The sequence below is a fragment of the Sapajus apella genome, unplaced genomic scaffold (genome assembly GCF_009761245.1).
Source record: "Sapajus apella isolate SASKATOON/1434 unplaced genomic scaffold, GSC_monkey_1.0 scaffold30, whole genome shotgun sequence".
Lineage (NCBI taxonomy): Eukaryota > Metazoa > Chordata > Mammalia > Primates > Cebidae > Sapajus > Sapajus apella.
The window spans coordinates 14,961,788-14,981,775 of NW_022436970.1; the positions used below are offsets into that span (position 1 = coordinate 14,961,788).

The window sequence follows — 19,988 nt, forward strand, 5'->3', positions numbered from 1 at the left end:
GTGGAAAGCTAAGGGTATGGACCAGCTGTGGTCCTGGGAATTTCTGGAGTCCCAGCAACAACATGGAAGTTTCTTTATGAGAATTGGAGGGGAACCTAGGAGCCTGTCTGATGAAATAAGTAGCATGTTTAGAAGATAATTTTGAATGAGAAGGTGAAATCAGCTAATCCCCCAGGATAAAGTTGTACAACATCCTGAAATGATGGGGAAGGCACAAATGACATCTGCTAAAAGACAGACACTGGGAAGGTACATTTTCTTGTAGGCTATAGGTTCTGTTTTTAACCAGCCAAATGGTCTCTGTATGTTGAGATGCCCTTGAAGAGCCAAGTAGTATCTGAAGAGACTTCATCTCCTCCCACCTACTGATAATGGAGGTTATTAATTTATGTCTCATTCTCATGGGATGCAAATAAAAATAAGGTACTGCATCTCATTTATGTGGTGCTCTTTCATGTACTCAAAGAATTTGTATCTTTCATTTATAAGCAAAATAAAACCTATTCCTTTATTATTATTTTTTTCTCCAGGGAGTGATTTCCTAGTCTCAGGCAGTCATTTCTGCTGTTCAGTCCTGGAATTTCTCCAACACTCTCACATAAGGCATTAGTTATAGAGCCTAAAGCAGATCCTAATGCACTAATAAAATCTGGTTTGACGAAGAGTACCAAAAGGTGATCTCCTTGTACTTCTGCGTATTTTATACTTCTGGTACAGAGGTGGCTTTTAGTGTGCTGACTCATGCTTAATTTGATTTCACATTGACACAGAATGACACTTGCAAAGTCTCCACACCAGCGCCCTTTCTATTATTTTACTCCTATTAAAAAGCAAAATACTTTGAAAAACTGTGTCCATAGAGGGGTGGAAGTTGGAACTCTGCACTTAGCATTTAATTTTTTTGCTACTTCAGGTTTAAAATCTAGCCAGAGATCTGATCAAAATATAACTAGTCCATAGCCATGGTGAATTCATATTTCCTAACAAATTATATGTTTTCATTACTTGATTGTGAGACTTTTATTAGGCCTTTAAAATATCAAAAATAACTTAAGACAAACAGAAATGAAGGACATCGCACAAAGTACCCAACCGTTACACTTTAAAACTGTTTGGGTCGTGCAACACAAAGTGTCACATATCAGAAGAGACTAAGGAGATAGAACCACTAAATGCAATTTGATATCCTGTGTTAGGTCTTGAAACAGAACAGGACAAGAAAAATCTGACAAAATCTGAGCAGAATCTTTAGTTAATAGTATTTTACCAATATTAATGTATTAGTTTTGAAAATGTACTGTGGTTATATAGGATACTAATATTAGAGGAAGCTGTATAGAGTATACAGGAATTCCACCATTTTTGCCACTGTTTATAAACCTAAACTTATTCCAAAATGAAAAATATTCAGGGCCTCAACTTGGTAAACAGTCTATTATATAGAATCTTTAAAGATCAGTCTTATCTCTGCGTGGTTGCCTTTCTTAATGTAATAGCAAAGCAATAAGATACTCTCAAAAATATTCAATCTCTTTTTCCTTATCTATTATCAGGCTTATTTTAAAACAATGTTGAGTGCATAAATAGAAAAACTTATGCCTTCTGGCTCATGTTTAACTCACTCTTTCATAGAAAATAACTATGATAACATTATATGGGGAATTGCGGTCAGTGAGTATGTGTATTTGTGTATTTATGTATTTCCATGAATATTATAAGGTTTCTTTCAACATCATGATTGTTCCGAAGCTATGAGTAAAAAAGAAATAGAAAGTAAGGGGAAAGCATTCCTCTGCACAAAAAGACAACAACTATATTACTAGGGATTTGAGTCTCAATTTTATTACTCAAGACTCCAGATCTATTAATGAATAGCTAAAAGATCAAATAGCGATAATCTCCATACATCTCACTTTGCAGATAATATTCTTTTTCTGCTACCAGTCTCTCAATCTCAGATTCATGTAACTGTCTTTTACTTCCTCAGTATTATTACTCTGACAACTACCAGAACCAGCACTATTCCACCATCACTGCTAGTTTAAAAAAATATATCTAAAAGTACCTTAGATCCAACTTCTGTAACAAAACATATACCAGGTGTCTTGAACCACAGAAATTTATTTTTTCACAGTTCTGTAGGTTGCGAGTTTGAGATAGGGTGCCGACCCTGTTGGGTTCTGGTGAAGGCTTTCTTCCTGGCTTGCAGACAGCCACATTCTCACTATACGTTCATGTGACCTCTTCCTTGTCAGTAAGCAGAGAGAGAGAGAGCAAGCAAGTTCTCTCCTTTGTCTTCTTATAAGAGCACTAATGCCATTATCAAGGCCAACCCTCATGACCCCATCTAACCCTCCTTACTTCCCAAAGGCCCCATATCCAAATGTTAGTACACTGGGAATTAGGGCATCAGTAGATGAATTCTATGGGGATGTAGTTCAGTCATGGCAGTATTAGAAACCCAAAAGTTTCATGTAAGAGTTTGTGGATTACTTTCTAAATTCAGATGCTAGATGCTTTCTTCAGGTTATGTCTTGTAATCCTCAAAGGGCATCTTCACGAGGCATATTGATCTTAATTTAACTTCTGCAAGTGAAGGTATTTAATGAATGGCAGAACGTGCACTAAAAAATTGTTGTGACAAAAAAAAAAACTATGTTTTCAGGTATTAAAATATAATATCCTGAATTCTGTTACAAAGGTGTGAATTGTATTAAAGACTGAGTGAAATGATTTATCCTGCGTAAAAATTATTTCGTGCTGTATGGTGAAGAGTAATTTTAGGAAGACTAATTTGATGCCTTTTTTCTTTTTTTCAGTCATGTATTAGTGAATGTCAATATAAACAGCTGTATTGCTTAACAGTATCCAAACTGTGAAATGAGCAGGAACTCATATGTGTATTCAATAGAATAAACAGTTTTGTCCATTGATATTATATATAACCTAATTCTGATAATTATGAAAATCATTTGAAATCTTTAAAACTATATTGAGGCAAGCAACAACTTTTACAGTATATGTAAATATCCATAATAGTTATAGATGTGCTGAACAAGGTCTGTTGCTAAGAGCCTTTTATCCGTTTTGTATTAAAATGCCCTGTGTGTACTGACTACGCTGTATGCACTGTAGCATGAGCTTTATATACTTAATTTCTTAACACTTAACACTTAATCATCCTCAAGCTAATTTAAAGACACAAGCTCAGAGAGCTAAATGCCTTGTCCAAAGTTATCTGGCTCCAGGAAGGGGCTGAGCTGGAATTCCAAGTCTAATATTTGTAGTTTCACAGTGTGTATTTGGGAGAACATTAATATAATTTCTGTTTTTTAAAAATTATTATATGGTGCTCTAATTTTTCTGGTTGCAAAATATTTGCATCTGAATATTCTGGAGCTGAATATTTAATAGAATTGTATGTCATTAGGAAAAAAAGTATCCCTTCATATGGCTTTGTCATGTGCAGAAAATTGTACTTACTCTGTAAGAAAAAAGGGCTTGAGAAATGGCTGCACCTTGTGGAGAGTCTTCTTTGTACTACAACATAAGCGCATCTTGGTAAATCCTCCCTCTGTTTCATGACGTACCCTTCTTTATTAGCTAAGACACTACATAATTTGTGTAAGGTTGCACAGCTAGTAAGTGGCATAGCTATAATGTCAATCTATGTCTGTCTGATTCCAAAGCTCTGTTAAGTTTCTGCTGTACCAAACTGTCTCTTCTTAGATATTTGCATTTCCAAAATCTGTTACCACTTGAAATGCAATTACTTCATTTAAGTTCAAAAGCAGAATTCGATAGCACTAAATAAATCGATGTAGAACTAATTAGAGCTGAGCAAACCATATACTGATCATATTCTAATCATTTAATTTTTAAATATTGTTTCGCTTTAGGGGTGTGGATCAGTAAGGGGCCAAATAAGCAAATAATAACAATATTATGTGTGAAATACAAGATTTGTATGTAGATAGAACACCAGGAGCGCTAAAGGAGTAATTTGGTTCGTAATTTTCTGGTGCATGGCTGGGAAGCATTTGTTAGGGAAGGTGCATCTGATCCAGGCAGAGGAGAGGCATGTTCATGTGTACAGGAAGTTTAAGGTTGTCCTACACATGCTTTTCAAGACTTCTGAAAAGTATGCAAGAAAGAAAGAGTAAAGTCAAAGTATGTGTATCTTGGTTGTTCTACTTTTATAATGAGAGGCCTTTATGTGACTGTTGTAAGAATGCCTTTAACATGGAAAAGACTGCCTTCTTGTGAGTAATAAACAATGTAGACTTCAAAGGAATTCTATTACCTGGGTTATACTTGTAGAACGAAAACACAGCATGACAACTTTGCAATTTAAATGAAGACATAGAAGAGAAATATTGTGATCTAGATACCAGAAATTTCCTTCTATCAGTTTCCTCATGGGTATAAAGAAATTATCCACCAGCAAAGACTGCACTAAAATTTGAAATTTAAAAGATGTGGCCAACTTGCATTTTTAGACTTCTTCGATTATTGGGAAAAATTCATTTTATTACCTTGTCTTCAAACCTACCTGTTGAGGGAGTGTGATATGGTAGAAAATATAGAACGAACAATCTAGAGGTGCAATATTAATCAGGTCTATAAAATAAGGGCAAGGTTCAGAAATTATGGTTTGTGTTAGTATAATTAGTTGTCTTGCTTTTTTTTGTTCAACCAAAGCTTAAGGTTCAGATGTGTGTGTTCAAATCCTGACATTGTCACATACTTTATCTTGAAATGAAAGTAATGCCCATTCTAGGTCTCTATCTCATTTCATTATAAGGACTAAATATGTATATAAATTTTAATTTATTGCACATAAGTATTTAATAAATACTTCCTATTACAAAAGTAAAGAAAGGATCAGACAAATGTTCACATTATAAACATATATTTATTGCTACTTTCAAAATTATTAATGAATATTTTTAAAAATCTGAAATTCCACAAGTTAATTTTCAAATGTGATTTTTTTTTCAAAGACAGAAAATTGAGTATTATGTAAGTATTTCATTTAACTTTATTAACCTGCCATTGCACTAGCATGGAAGATGGAGAATTGCCAGTCAGTAGGATGGTGATAATAAGTAATTTATATGGTGTTGACATCCAAGTGATTTAGTTATGTTAAAGACTACTGAAACCAGCCAATACAGCGAAAACTTCAAAACACAATCTTTTCACAAAAAAATTGTTTTATATGAAATATTATATTTTAAAAATACACTGTAATCTTAAGAACATGTTTGTCAATCAAAAACATTTCCTCTCGGTGAAGTAAGTGCACTTAAAAAAAGTGCTCCCAGTGGATTAATTGAATAAATAAACTCTTGATGTCATAAACTCACGTAAAAAGATGAATAATGGGATTCCTTTATTTTATTTGCTTTCAGATTTTCAGAAGATGCTGGTTGGTTTTCAAGAAGGCTTCTAGCAAAGGACCCAGAAGGTTAGAAAAATTTCCAGATGAAAAGGCAGCTTATTTCAGAAACTTTCATAAGGTAAGTCACAGTCCTGGGAGTCCCTGGGGAATAACTGGGCCCTCGAAGACTTGTGGAGATATTTCTTTAATAGATGAAATATCCAAAGCAAAAATTAATGGCTGGGATAAAATGCCCTTTTCTGATAAAATGCAAAAGATATTTTTCTCCTTTATTTTAATAATGTGTTTTAAATGCCAGTGGTACCTTTGCAAAATGAAAGACTTATTTTTATTGCTACTTTGCAAAATGAGATGACTCATAACTCAGCCAAATCATTTTCTAAGTTGCTGAGTATGTATTTTCTCTCTATTCAGGTTAATTGTGCATTTGTTACTTGATGTAAACTGTGAACAATATTTACTAGATAAAAATTGGGGGCTGCCTTTAGCAGTGCTAATGATACTGTTAATGTGTATGGCATTTGCTGTTTTGTAAGCTCCTTAACAAGAAAATGATCATTGAATATGCTGATGTGTAGAGGTAAGGCATGAATACTAGGCATAAAATATCAATTTCCTAAGAATTAAAAGAGTATAAAACATAACCCCAGAATGATGCTAAATATATCTTTCATGATAACATCAAAACACAGCTAGACATTTTATAGTAATACAGAGGATTCATGGTCAAAACTCAGAATTATAGAACAGTGTTGCTTATTGGTGGAATGCTTAGTAAAGACTGTAATTTCCCATTGGTAATACATGGAATAAGTTATCCCAGATAATGTTATGAATTTGTGGAATTTTATTTTTATATTGTTGTAATTTCTTTTTTAAAAGATTTTTTACAGTAAATAGTATTATTAGCTATGAATATTAACTAGTAATCATATTGTATTTAAACTGGATCAAAGAGCTTAAAATTTGAGTTTGTAAAACTGTCTAGAAACGATATATGTATATATAATTTTAAAAAATACTTTAAATATAGATAGACATGGGGGTCTTGCTATGTTGCTGGTCTCGAACAATCCTCCTGCCTTGACCTCCCAAAGTACTGGGATTATAGGCATGAGCTACTGTACTCAGCCAAGTACTCCATATATTAATATAGATTTACTGCCAGAGGATACAAGTTAAAGTTTCTGTCCATTCACTTGCTAGCTCATGAGTGTTTGGTTTTCTCATAAGTAGATGAATTTTAAAATTGTTTTATGCCTCTAAAGACTATTTGATATATGGTTTCATAAAACAGCCAGCATACTACTTCTCAATCTAATCGTATGCAATTATTTGAATTCTAAAGTCTTACTGGTATCTTTTTGTTATGACTATGATTATTACTTTAGCAATAATGTTAAACCTAACTTAATGAGGAACTGCCAGATTGTAAAAACATGAGTCCCTGATATTTACTTTGTGAGAAAAATTTTGAAGGGCTGAGCATATTATGTCTTCTTTGGATGACTGGTTAGAATTCCTGCCTGCTGATTAGTGACATGTACTAGTTGGAGCTCTCTGGCCAGTACAGCTGGGTTTATTTTTACTTACAAATGAAATAGGAACAGTTGTCAAAAAGAATTATTATCTTATCTCTGGACTCAGCTATCTTTTATCTGAAAAAAGGTAGACACACGCTAGTCCTCTAACCCCCTATGGATTGGTAATTTGGACACAGATGGGCATGGAATGTCTGTTGTATACCAGGCATTCCACTCCTGGTTGGAAATACAAAGAAGCATGAAACACAGTCTTGCCCAAAAGGCTTGCATTCTAGTAGAAAATACAAATATACAAATAACTCTGATTCACTATAGCAAGTACAGATGGAGAAGTAGTCATAGATTGCTGAAGAAAGAGCATGTTTTCTAATTTGGAACTCAGGTAAACTTTCTCCGCAAAGAAGATACTTGAATGGCCGAATTGATATTGGTAGTGTGTTAGCCAAATGAAGAGAAAGGGTCATCTCTAGGAGGCATGTGGAACAGCCCTTCCTTCTTATTTTATATTCTCTTGATTTCTACTACCTTGCCTACTCCTTATCCTACAGAGGCAATCCCAGGCACTCCATGGCAGTGCTCAGAGCTAAAGAAAGTGCTAACTCCTATTTATCTTGCAGACTGCCTCATTAAAATCATTTGGCTTCCACTGTGAGCTGTGAATTTTAAGGCAAACTTCATTCCTTGAGTTTTTCTGTGAATTGTCAAAACATGTTCTATTTGTTAGCCTGATATGGAATTCCAAGTCATTAACATTTATCAGACATGTTTATGGAGGCCTCAGCATGAATGTGGCACTGGGCCATGTGCTGGGGATACAGTATTGGAAAGATGGCGCTCTAGTCTATCATTGATATTAACCTCTTAATAACATAAAACAATGTATATATGTAATAAATGTGTTTTTTATTAAAGAATATAATACAGAATTAATGAATAATGGCTGTAGATATGAGTAGGCTAAAACTTAACAACAACAAAAAAAAGTCAGTCCTTAACAAATTCAGAGATATAAAGGAAGTTCATTCCAAGAAGAAAGAAAAATTTTTTAAAAATCACTACCAAAAAAATGAGGTGGAGACAATTCAGTGTGATCAAGGATCTGAAAGAGATCTGTTGTGACTGAGTGTAGGAGAAGAGGTCAGAAAAACTGAATTAAACTGCAGGTGATGAGAGTCAATGACAGGGTTTAAGCCTGGGTCTGGCATTATAGTCTTAAAATACCACTTTGTGTTTTCATTTTCAGTGTGTAACAGTGATCCTCTGACAATATAATTGTCCCACAAATGACAGATAGAAATGCTGGATGTCAGGTTCAAGCCCCAGCTGAAGTCTGAGGGGAGAAGATAGTTAGGGCTAGGGAGCTGGAAGAACTCTCAAGAAATGGCAGGTAGATGACACATGACTTTATTCAGCAGCTCTCCCACACTGTCTGTCTCATCAGGAGCTTACTTACGTGTTCACCTTTATCTCCGCTGCTTGCTCCAGCTATGCCCTTCTCAGCAGCCAGCTCTGTGGCTCTTGCTGCTCCAATGCATAGCTGGCTCCCTCTTACAGGGTCAGCAGCTTCACTCTCTCCCTCTCAGCCCAAGCTGGTTTCTGGCTCCCGCATGCCTGCCTTCAGGTGACCAGCTCTCCCTTACAGATTCAGCAGCTTCACTGTCTCTCTGGGCATAAATCTGACCTGTGTCCTGACTCCCCTGTGTTCATCTGTAAAACAAAACCACTCTGGGTCTCTCTCTTTCTCTGGGCATGCCATATGCACAGCATCAGCAGGGCAGTTATACCGTTTACAAACAATAGTGGCTCCGAGCCAGGTGACGTGCTACATAGCTATGTTTACATAATGCATGGAATCATGCACCTGCACTCCAATCTTGTTGAGTTGTGCAGGATGTTTACCTCAGCCTGTTCTTAACCAAAGCACATCTATTTACCTTACACTGGACAAAATACAAAAGCAAGTTCCTGGGTCTCTGAAAAAAGCAAGCCATTTGTAGAGGAAAGTCAGATCTAGAAACAAATAAATGACAGCTTCTTCCTTTCTCTGGCTGCAGCTTTAGGCTCGGGACAGATTTAGTCACAGCAAAGCAGTATTGGCCATGGCAGTGGGATGACTAAAACCAGTGGTTCCCAACCCCCAGGACATGAACCAGTACCGGTCTGTGGCCTGTTAGAAACCAGGCTGCAGAGCAGGAGGTGAGCAGCAGCCAGCAAGGGAGCAAAGCTTCATCTGAGTTTATTTACAGCAGCTTCCCATGGCTGACGTTACCACCTGAGCTCCACCTCCTATCATATCAGTAGCAGCATTAGATTCTCATAGAAGCGCAAATCCTGTTGTGAACTACGCATGAAAGGGATCCAGGCTGTGCACTCCTTATGAGAATCTAATGCCTGATGATCTGTCACTGTCTCCCATCACCCCCAGATGGGACCATCTAGTTGCTGTAAAACAACCTCAGGGCTCCCACTGATTCTGCATTATGGTGAGTTGTATGCATATTTCATTATGTACTGCAATGTAATAGTAGTAGAAATAAAGTGCACAATAAATGTAATATGCCTGACTCATCCCAAAACTATCCCTCAGCCCCCACCAACCCCCTGGTCCATAGAAAAATTGTCTTCCATGAAACCTGTCTCGTGCCAAACAGGTTGGGAACCGCTGAATAAAACAACCACAGAAAGACATGGCATTGTTCAGAAACCAGGAGAAACCTAGGTTGCCAGAAAGTGAGGAAGAAACTCCATGAAAGAGAAGGGTAGGAAAGGGGAGCTCTTAAATATGTACATAAACTGCCAACACGAGTGTGGCTGACACTTGAACCAGCTATGAAGTGGCAAATTGAAAACAACTCACGACTAAAGCTTAAGAGTCTGAAGTCTGAGCCACACCCCACCACAGGTGTAGCATTTGGCAATTCAGTCTAAGCAAGGTAATTGCTTGCTGAAACCAAACACCAACAAACTCAGAGAAATGTCACAGAATCCAGAGGCTATACATGAGAACTACAATGTCCAATATGAAATCCAAAATTCTTCAAGGCATAAAATATTATGAAAATGGAGCTTAATCAAAAGGGAAAAGAAAATCAGATGTTTAACCTGATAGGATTTAGATTCTGAATTATTAGGATGGGATTTAAAAACAGCCATTATGCCTATGCTTGATGAAGTAAATTAAAATATCATTACTGTTTTAATTTTAAAAAGATATTTTTGGCAGGAAAAAAATATTTTTTAAAGAAATCCTAACATAAATCATTCTACCATAAAGGCATGGAACCAACCTAAGAAAATGTCGTACATATATACCCTACGGTACATATGATACTATGTGGCCATAAAAAAGGAACAAGATCATATATAACATGGATGGAACTGGAAGCCATTATCCTTAACAAACTAATGCAGGAACAGAAAATATATACCACCTGTTCTCACAAGTGAGAGCTGAATAATGAGAACACATGTACAGAAAGAGGGGAACCCCTGCCCTTTCTCACCAATTGATAGAATAGCTAGAAAAAAATACATTAGCAAGGACATAAGATTGGACATAACATAATCAACCATTTTGGCTCGATACTTTCATACCAATACATAAAACAACTACAGAATACAGGTTATTTCCAAGTGCACATGGTATGGTCAATGAAGTAGGCTACTTTCAAGAATATTAACAAGTCTGCATAAATCAGAAAGTATTGTGTTATTTGACCATAGATGTTTTACATAAGAAATTAATAACAACATATTATCTAGAAAGCTCTAAATATTTGAAAATTAACATATGCCAAGGAGCAATATGCAAAGGGGCTAAGTAGAGATCACAAAGGCAAATATTCTAAACTGAAAGATAACAAAGATACATTACAATAAACCTTAGTTCATTGTTTTAGAGTAAAAGGACAAGTTTTGGATATGCTGTGTGAAAATGGACAGGACTTATGAATTAAGCATTGGGTGTGAATGAACATTAGAACTCATGCATGATCCGTGGGTCTGGGCTTGAGCAACAGTGTCAAGGATGATGCAGTTCGTGGGGTTGAGGAAGCCTAGGAGATCTAGCTTTGGGTAAAACTTACAAGCTTTTACTTTACATATATTAAATTTCAAATGTCTATTAGGCATTCAAACTGAAATGTCAAGTAGTCTATTAGATAAATAGCTATGGGCTGAGGTGAGGGAAATGTCACTGCTAAAGTTGTTCCTTTGGTTACCTTTGGCATATTGATAGTACCCTACACTATAGCTCTGATAAAATGTCCTTGGGAAAGACAGAGAAGAAAAAGAAAATAATGAGCAATCCAACATTTAGAAGATTAGTGGGAGAAAAAGGGCCAGAATAGAAGTCTGGGGGGAAAAAAGTAAATTGTGAAAAATAACATTAAGAGTAGATCATTAGAAACCAGGAGAAAACTATGTATAAAGATGAGCAAATGATATTATAGCTAATACCAACAAGAAATTATGTAGTACGAAAGAAAAGAGACCATTGCATTTACAACACGGAGGTCCCTGATAACCTTTACAAAAGCTATTTCATTCAAATATGGGGACCAAGTTTACTTGGAGGAGCCTATAAGAGAATGATAAATGAGAAAAACAGCTATTTAGAAAACTTTTTCAAGAAGTTTTGAGCCAAGACTTGTGGCAGGTATGTTTTTAAACATGACATACATGTTATCTATGGATAACACACCTGTAGGCCTATGGGAATGATCTAGTAAACAGGAAATGTGATGAGGAGAAGGTTTCTGTGTATAATTATAGGGCTTTCTCTTTGACAGGATCCGGGATACTTCATTCATTTTAACAAAAACATTGAAAGAGAGTATGAGTATAGATATAAGTAGGTTGGATAAAAATTAATATTGGAAAACTGTGATCAACATGTCAGAAACATACATGCTCTATGTGTGATTTTTCCCTCCAGTGTGTGAAAACAAAGTGGCAAAACAGCATGAAGAGCATATTGAGAAAAGGAACAGTTAAGGGGATCATCTTGTAGTTAAAAACTCTACAGACTTTTGACTGTAAACTGAAGCTCCCTGAAGCTCTTTTATTACTATGTTCAGTAGATCTGACCGCTGGAATTTACCTTCTTGTGGCAGTGCTGTGAAGATGAAAGTTTATTATTACAACTTTCCCTTTATAACATTGGAAATGATAATTCACTTTCCCAATGACTTAAGCTTCCTTTTAGGAATTTTATTTTATATTTTCTGTGATGGATTATGAACTGAAACAGCAAAGTTCAACCAATCCTGATATGGAAAAATAACAGGCATGATTCATCAGTAGTAAAAATTGTAAGTTTTTTTTAAGAGTATATACAAGGTTCCTTTTCTGACTTTGATTTTATTTTAGTGAATATTAACTAACGCTTGTGTCTTTGTATCAACCTTGCTATATCTCCTCTTTCTACTATTATAACTAACTCAATTATTCTGATTTTTGTTTCTTTTTTCCCTTAGGATGTACATCTGGTTTTCTTCAAATTCTCTTTTATCGTCCTTTCATTATTCTATAATGCCACTCTATCACTCAAATGTGATCTATTCTTCCTAGTCAGCAAAATTATACTAAAATTAGGCAACTCTGAATTGCTCAAATTAAGGTAATAGCTATTCGTATGAATATATGCACTTGTTGGGTGAGATAAATAACATTGGCACATCTTTCTCTACAAGTTGTTGCCACTGTGCTACAAAGGAAAGAGATCTTCCCTCTTTGTTGGGGAATTGCTATTTAACCCAATTCATATATGATAAATGCAGTATGATCATTAACATAATCATATAATGTAATATAAATTTTTGTGAGGCTACTATGTGTAGTAACAGCGCAGACCCCAGGTTTCAGAAAATGAAGAAGATACTCTTCTTGTTTGTACGCTAGGGACAGTAATTGTCCTAATTTCTATGACCAGTAGGAAAATTGAATAAGGTTCTACCTATAAAAATGTTAAGAGTGTTGGGAGTAGTCAGTCAACACTAAGAGTTACTATCATTATTGTTTTGAAATTTTATGATCTGAGGAAGTAAGGTTTGTAAATAACCAACTATAATGAAATATGATTAAATGTAGAGCACAATATTAAAAGTACACAAGAACAGTTAATTCTGCTTCTGGCAACTAGGACTTTACCAAGGAGGGGACACTTAAGGGACTTCTTAGGTTTACTTAGTTTTGACAAAGTAAAATAATGGGGAAAATGCATTATATAAAGAAAAATGTGACCACAAGTACTGAAAAGCTATATTGCATCATGATTTGAATAATCTGCTGTTGGCTCTGAAAGGAGGCCTGGAGTAGGAAAGATGCGCCTAAAAGAGGTGCCTGGGGCAATAATGGGGTATAACTACCTTGCTATGAGTTTAATTTTTATTGTTAGGCAATAGGGGAGTTGTGAAAGGGTTAAAATGGTTTGTCATATTCTCAAATATGTATTTCAGAAAAAATCCATTTTTGTGGTTTCCCAGCCAATGGCTAGGGTAATAGACTACATACAGAGAAACTAGTTCATTAAATATTATAATATTCTCACTTCCCAAAAGTAGATGTCAAAGTCTTGAATGGACAAAGATAGGTGATTGGGGAGGTGGAGTTAGATTTAGGTGACATTTTCCAGGCACAGTCAAGTAGAATTAGTTACGTAATGGATACAGTGTACACTCTTCAGCCCATGGTTTAAAGCCCAGAATTCCCTACTGCACCATATATCCATGTAACAAAACAGCAGAGGTATTCCCTAAATTTATACAGATAAAAAAAAAAATTAAAGACTTTGTAATTGATGGTGTTTAGGGGAAATGGAGGAGAGAGGAAGGAGAGTTCTGATCTTTTCAAGACAAGGTGGTGGATGAATGACTTTGCATTCACAGAAACAGTTACCACATGAGGAGGAGCAGTTTTCACTGGTGAAGAAAAATGTCATTCTTGGCATGGTATGAGAAGGCATCTATGGTATATTCAGCTATATATTTTCATTAAGCAATTACAAGTACAGCAGATTGTAGTGAAATTGCCTAGGAAACCTACTGAATAGAAGTTAAGGTGGGTGTATATCAAAGCCCATCTGTAAAAGCAGATCCATGCAAAATTAAACTCTGTAGTAAGCCGTTTTCTTTAAATGAAATGGACTTTGGTATCAGCCTTATAGTAACATCCGTGATATTTCACAGGTATTTCAATTCTAAGATTATTGAGAACTACAAATTTAAAAAAAAGTTCCCTGACAGGGAAGAAGCTAATATATGAAATGATTTTAAAAATTGCAAAGAATGCCACTTACATCAGTAACTATTAGTGGAATAAATGTTAAAAGACTAAACAGCAAAGGTTATAGTCATTATCAATACTATGTAACTATACTCCTAAGGAAATAGTAATAATTCTGAAGAGAGAATGTATTTGTTTTACCAAAGAGAAAATTGTTTAAAAATTTTGATATTTACAACGGAGAGGAGAAAGCAGATATCAGAAGCCACATATGTCTCCATGGGACAGGACAGGTGGCTGTGGGTGACTTGAATGTCACCGTAGGGATCAGATGGCGTTACTTTGTCCAAGGCCTAGACAACCAGCCATCAAGGACCAAAAAAAAAAAAAATCACAGAAGTTTTAAAATATTTTTATGTTCAGATATACTCTTGCTCTTACAAAATTGTGGACTAAATCATAATTCCTTATGACTTGCTCCATTTCTAGAATTATTAATCCTTGTTCTTCAAAAGTGAACATTGTCAAAGTTGTGTATTTGGTCATAGTTACCTCTGAGGGTCAGGTAAATACAGGAAGCTCCTTTTATAAGCAAGGCCTGCAGATATGAAATCTTTGTTTTCTCTTAGACAATTAATGGTCAGTCCAAATTTTGGGTCTCCAGAATAGGAAAAAAATATTCATTTTCAAGGTGGCTTAGAGAAATAGACTAGTATGGATTTCCCAAACTGTTCTATTTGTGAATGTTTAGATATCCTAAGCTTGTAATTAACCAGTTACTTTGATATACCCTAAAATGTATATAACATTCAATAGCAATAAATTAAAATAATCAAATAAATGAAATGTTTGCAACCTAAATGACAGATTTCTGAAAAAATAAATAAATAAATAAGCCAAGTATACAGTTATTTCCGTACCAACTTTGACTTTGTGTTATGCCTGATCTGGAACATACATATTATAAGCTTATGAGTATTAATGGTCTCGTTTAGACGTTTGATATGTTTACTGTGAGAGAGATCTTGCAGCATAAATCAATTTTTAGATGAAACTGCTATAAAGTGGTATGTACTTTTTTAAAAACTTCTTGGTAGAAAGAAATTTGAAATTCAAATCACTAGCTGCTGAAGGAAGTTATTAAAAATGCATTAGGGTTGAAAATGTAGCTGTATATAATTGTCATAACAGATATTCAAAACAAATTTATCCTCAATGAAAACTGAACTAGAGCAATTTACATAGAATCAGCTAATAAATTTTCCTTAATTTTCTAAGCGATGAAAAAGAAGCAGTTTATAGACATTTTAATAAAATAAATATGAATTCTGTCTACAGGGAGAAAAATATAAATAAAATCCCTGAGAAGGATAAATGAAGATAGAATGATGTGAAGTTCCAGGGATAAAAGCTGCTTGATGCCAGAAAAGTGATGCTTGTATTGGGACCAATCTCACTTCTAAATTCTCTGTAACCCAACACTGAAAACATCCTTTTATTCTGTTTGGCATTGGCAGTATTTATCTTTATGTAAAGCAAACATCTGAGAAAGTCTGGGAAAAGAAAAGTTATCCTTGTGAAAAACAGCCACCTATAAATATAGCATTTCTTCAAAACTAGAAGCAAAGGAATGCATCAATGCAGAAATAGCACATGGGCATAATGTTCTGTTGAACACCCTACCCTCATTTTGACTCCACAAAGAAATGGCCCTATGCATGGATGAGCACATATGTGATGTGATGTGAAAGGTGTTAAAAGGCTTGGTGTCTTTTGCAATACCTGCTGGAAGTTCCCAAAGTGATCATGATTTGTTTAGATTAAGGTATCTTCTCTGTTCATTAATGTACTCGTCCATCTTCAATCTCTTATCTGGAAGAGGTTTCCGTTTCTCGAGCATTAAGCACTTATTAATATACACATTGGTTTTTAGGATAGTGACACCTTAATTCACAGTCATTGACTGATTGATTTACTTATATTATCACATGCAGGTTTCTCAGGGAAAACTCAAAGGAATGGAAAATGAAAAGTTCGTGTTTATGTTGGATAAAGAAGGGGGAATATGCCCATGGCCTGATGCATGTTCTGTGTGGAGTGTCTGAGAGGGATGGTCTGGTTGTGAATGGAAAACTCGAAACCAGAGCTTAGCCAGAGGCACTAGGTGTTGAAACTTTCAGGTGGAGGGGAGCTGTAATGTTGTGATTGCTAAATTCTAGGAAACTTCCAGAGCTAAACTTGATCTTCGTAATATTTGAATTAAGGTCAATTAAAATTTTCCAAAATCTTAGATATCTGTTGCCAATAAGAATTATTCTATGTGGCTTAATGATGCCATGGAAAGCAGATCACTCAGTAATTCAGATTTCTGTTTATTACCAATTTCTCTACAGCAGTTATGATCAGACTCTTTGAAAACCATGAGGGTACCTGTATTCCTATGTCACAAACCTGCACATTCTGCACATGTATCCCAGAACTTAAAGTAAAATAAATCAATTTAAAAAAATACCTGGATGACTGATCTGGGCTTGACTTAGAGTATATAGCAGCATGATTTATGTTAGCAAATTCCACTTTGCAAAGTGGAATTTGCAAAGTCCTTATTCCACTTTTTAAATTTACCCATTTTTTTCTTTTATAAAGCAATAATCTATAATGGTACTATATAAGAAAATTTATATTTTAAACAATATGTTTCCCTATTTGTAAAATGCAAGTAATTATAATATGGCACACAAAGCGAAGAGGCAATTGCAAGTAAGTTAATATGTAAATTATAAAATAATTATTGTTGTAAAAGTGATTTCTGCCTTAGGTTTTGCATCTTTGAAATTAAGAAAATAATACATATCAACTTTAGAAAATTTTTGAGACAAAGTCAGATGATAATTTTAAACAAGTCATTTTACATGGGAAGTCAGATAATGTGAAAGAATATTCAGTACTGAAGCACTGTTCTGACATTATTTCCATTATTTCTGAAGCATTTTTGCGTTTAATTCACAGATTTAGATCTAATGTTTTTCATTATTTCAGAGTATCATCAGTACATTTTTGATTTTGAAAACTCTTTTTTAATCTATCAACAAATTCTGCCTAATTGTGTAATATGTGACCAGATGCAACAGGAGAAATGCTTACTGCATCATGTCCAAGGAGAATAAATTGTTTCCTACCATTAATGGAAAGTTATATATTACACCTACCGTTATAAATGCATATTTATTTAGAACTTACAATTTGAACACTATTTCAGTGAAAATTTATTGTTGAATAATAATTTGCACCTCACTATAAATATCTATCTAGCATCCCTTTGAAATAAATGAGGCATTTCAAATTTATATAGCATTTTAATATTTTTAATGCTATTTACTTCAATACAAAACAGCAGTACAATTTTAATTGATCTTTGAGGAATCTAAATTTGCAGTTTGAGAAAAACCACTGAACTAATTTTATTTGAGAGCAGATCCTTAATCTAGGGAACTGGGGGCTTTGAGACAGTGAAATTACTTGTTTTGATCATAAGTGTTTAATTTATCTAGTCAGAATATTGTGAAATAAATTGATCTCCTGAAGAAATGGTTGAATTTCTCCCATACAATATGAAGGCAAACAAGGCTTTTTCCCCTTTAATTTAGAAATGGACAAAGGAAGAGAAAGAGAGATTATAAATTGTTGCTTTAAAATGCAACTATTTCCCCATAGTTCTTCTTTTCTATTTTTTGAATCAAATTAATCCTATATAGATATCAAGCATTCTATAATATTAAAATGTAACTGGATTTTCAGTAGCCTGGATTCTCTAATTTTTTAAAATTCTTTCATAAAAGATTTTCCTGGGTATACTGGAAATTGCCTTCCTATTTGATATTCTCCCATGCTTGAAGCTATTGTGATATTCTCCTAGTCCTAAAGCTGGTTTGCCCAACTCTCCAAAAGTGGGCCAAAAGAAGTCAACCTTTTAATGTTGCATTTCAGTTCCGTCTTCCAAGCAAACTGATGTGGTCAGTCCCACCATTATCCCAAATAATTGAATTTTTTATGCAGTTCAAATACTAACAATAATTGGGATACAGTTTTAGTTTTCTTTTGCTACATAATAAATCATCACCAACTTGGGGGTTGAGAAATACCCATTTTTTGTTTCACAGTTCTGGGGTCAAAAGCCTGATTCAGCCTGTCACAGGGTTTCATAAGGCAGAGGTCAAGGTGTCAGGTTGACTGAGTTCTCATCAATGGCTGTAGAGAAAAATCTGCTTCAATGCCCCTTCTGTTGTTGGCAGAATTCAGTTCTTTGTAGCTGTAGGGCTGACTCCCTGTTTCCTTGCTGGCTGTCAAGAACAAATTGCTCTCAGCAACTAGAGGCTGCTGCAATCTGTAATTCTCTCCCTCTCCAAGCCAGCAGGGCACATCAAATCCTTCTTGTGCTTTGGATCTCTGACTTCTGTTTCAGTGTCCAACTGGAGAAAACTTTGCCTTTAGAAAGCTTCCATGATGAAGCCAGGCATGCCTTGGGAATCTTTCTTTCATTTTCATTTCCTTTTTCCATTTTTGGTTTTATTATTTTCAATTGACACATACTAATTGTACATATTTATGGTATACAATGTGATATTTTGATACATATAAAGTATAATGTTCAAATCAGGGCAATTCACATATTCATCACCTCAAACATTGATTTTTCTTTGTGTTGAGGACATTAACAATCTGCTCTTCTAGCTATTTGAAAATATATAATATATTACTGTTAATTATAGTCACCTTACGGTGCCAGAACACTAGAACTTATTCCTCCTATCTAGCTATAATTTTATACCTTTTAAAAAGCAATTTCTCATTATCCCCCTTCCCCTGACCCTTTCGAGCCTCTAATAATAATTCTATTCTTCTTTATGAGCACAACTTTTTAGCTTCTACATTGCAGTGAGAACATGTACTTATCTTTCTGTGCCTGACTTATTTCGCTTAATGTCCTCCAAGCTCATCCATGTTGCCACAAATGACAGATTTTCATTCTCAATAAATTAGGAATTATTTTTCATAATGTCTTGTTTATGGCTGAATAGTATTCTATCGTGTATATATAGCATATTTTCTTTATCCATTCATTTGTGGACGGACCTGGGAACCACTCTTCCTTAAACAGTGTCATATGGCATAACCTAATTTAGGGCATGTACAGCAGGGGTTGAGGCATCTTGGACGTTTTAGAATTCTGTCCATCATCAATACCCATTTGACATCCTTGCAGGGCCCAGTGGTTGGTAACGTGTTTGCTGTGGCTCATCAGTCATGCCTCTCAGCCCTGGGACAATGCTTTCTCTAATTTATGGAAAGGTACTGGTAACAGTGCAGTTCTACTCACAAAACTCAAAACATATGGACATGCTTACACTGTCATTTAGGCTATTTGTTTAAGGAAGCAGGGAGTATTGCTTTAAAGTTCTGTGTTGTGATGTAACTCTAGTGGCTACCATTCCAGTCCTACTTTAGCTTTCATATGGGAAGGAATTTTAAAAATTAAGAAATCCACATTCTCCTCATGGACTGTAGGAGGTATACACCTATAGGCATCATATTTGCAGTGAAACGTGATACCACTTCGGCAATTCAGGCATGGGATGTGATTTAATTTGTTGCTAACTCAACATCCATTTGTGACACTACTTCCTTTCCCATCTCTACTAAAGGGACTGAAAAAGCAGAATGATCACTTTTCTATACTTCCTACGGGAAGGGAGGTACATTTCTGGCAAATTAGATGTAAGTTAAAATCTGATAGAAGCTATCAATAGGGTTTTATG

The 19,988-nt window shown here is 35.1% G+C and overlaps 1 protein-coding gene across 1 annotated transcript in view; it reads left to right on the forward strand.

The window, feature by feature from the left end:
- Positions 1–19,988, forward strand: part of DOK6 (docking protein 6) — a 459,594-nt gene that overhangs the window by 157,140 nt on the left and 282,466 nt on the right. Inside the window, exon 2 of the mRNA XM_032293886.1 lies at positions 5,415–5,522. Within this exon, the coding sequence (XP_032149777.1) occupies positions 5,415–5,522 (108 nt within the window). The remainder of the gene's footprint in view (positions 1–5,414; positions 5,523–19,988) is intronic.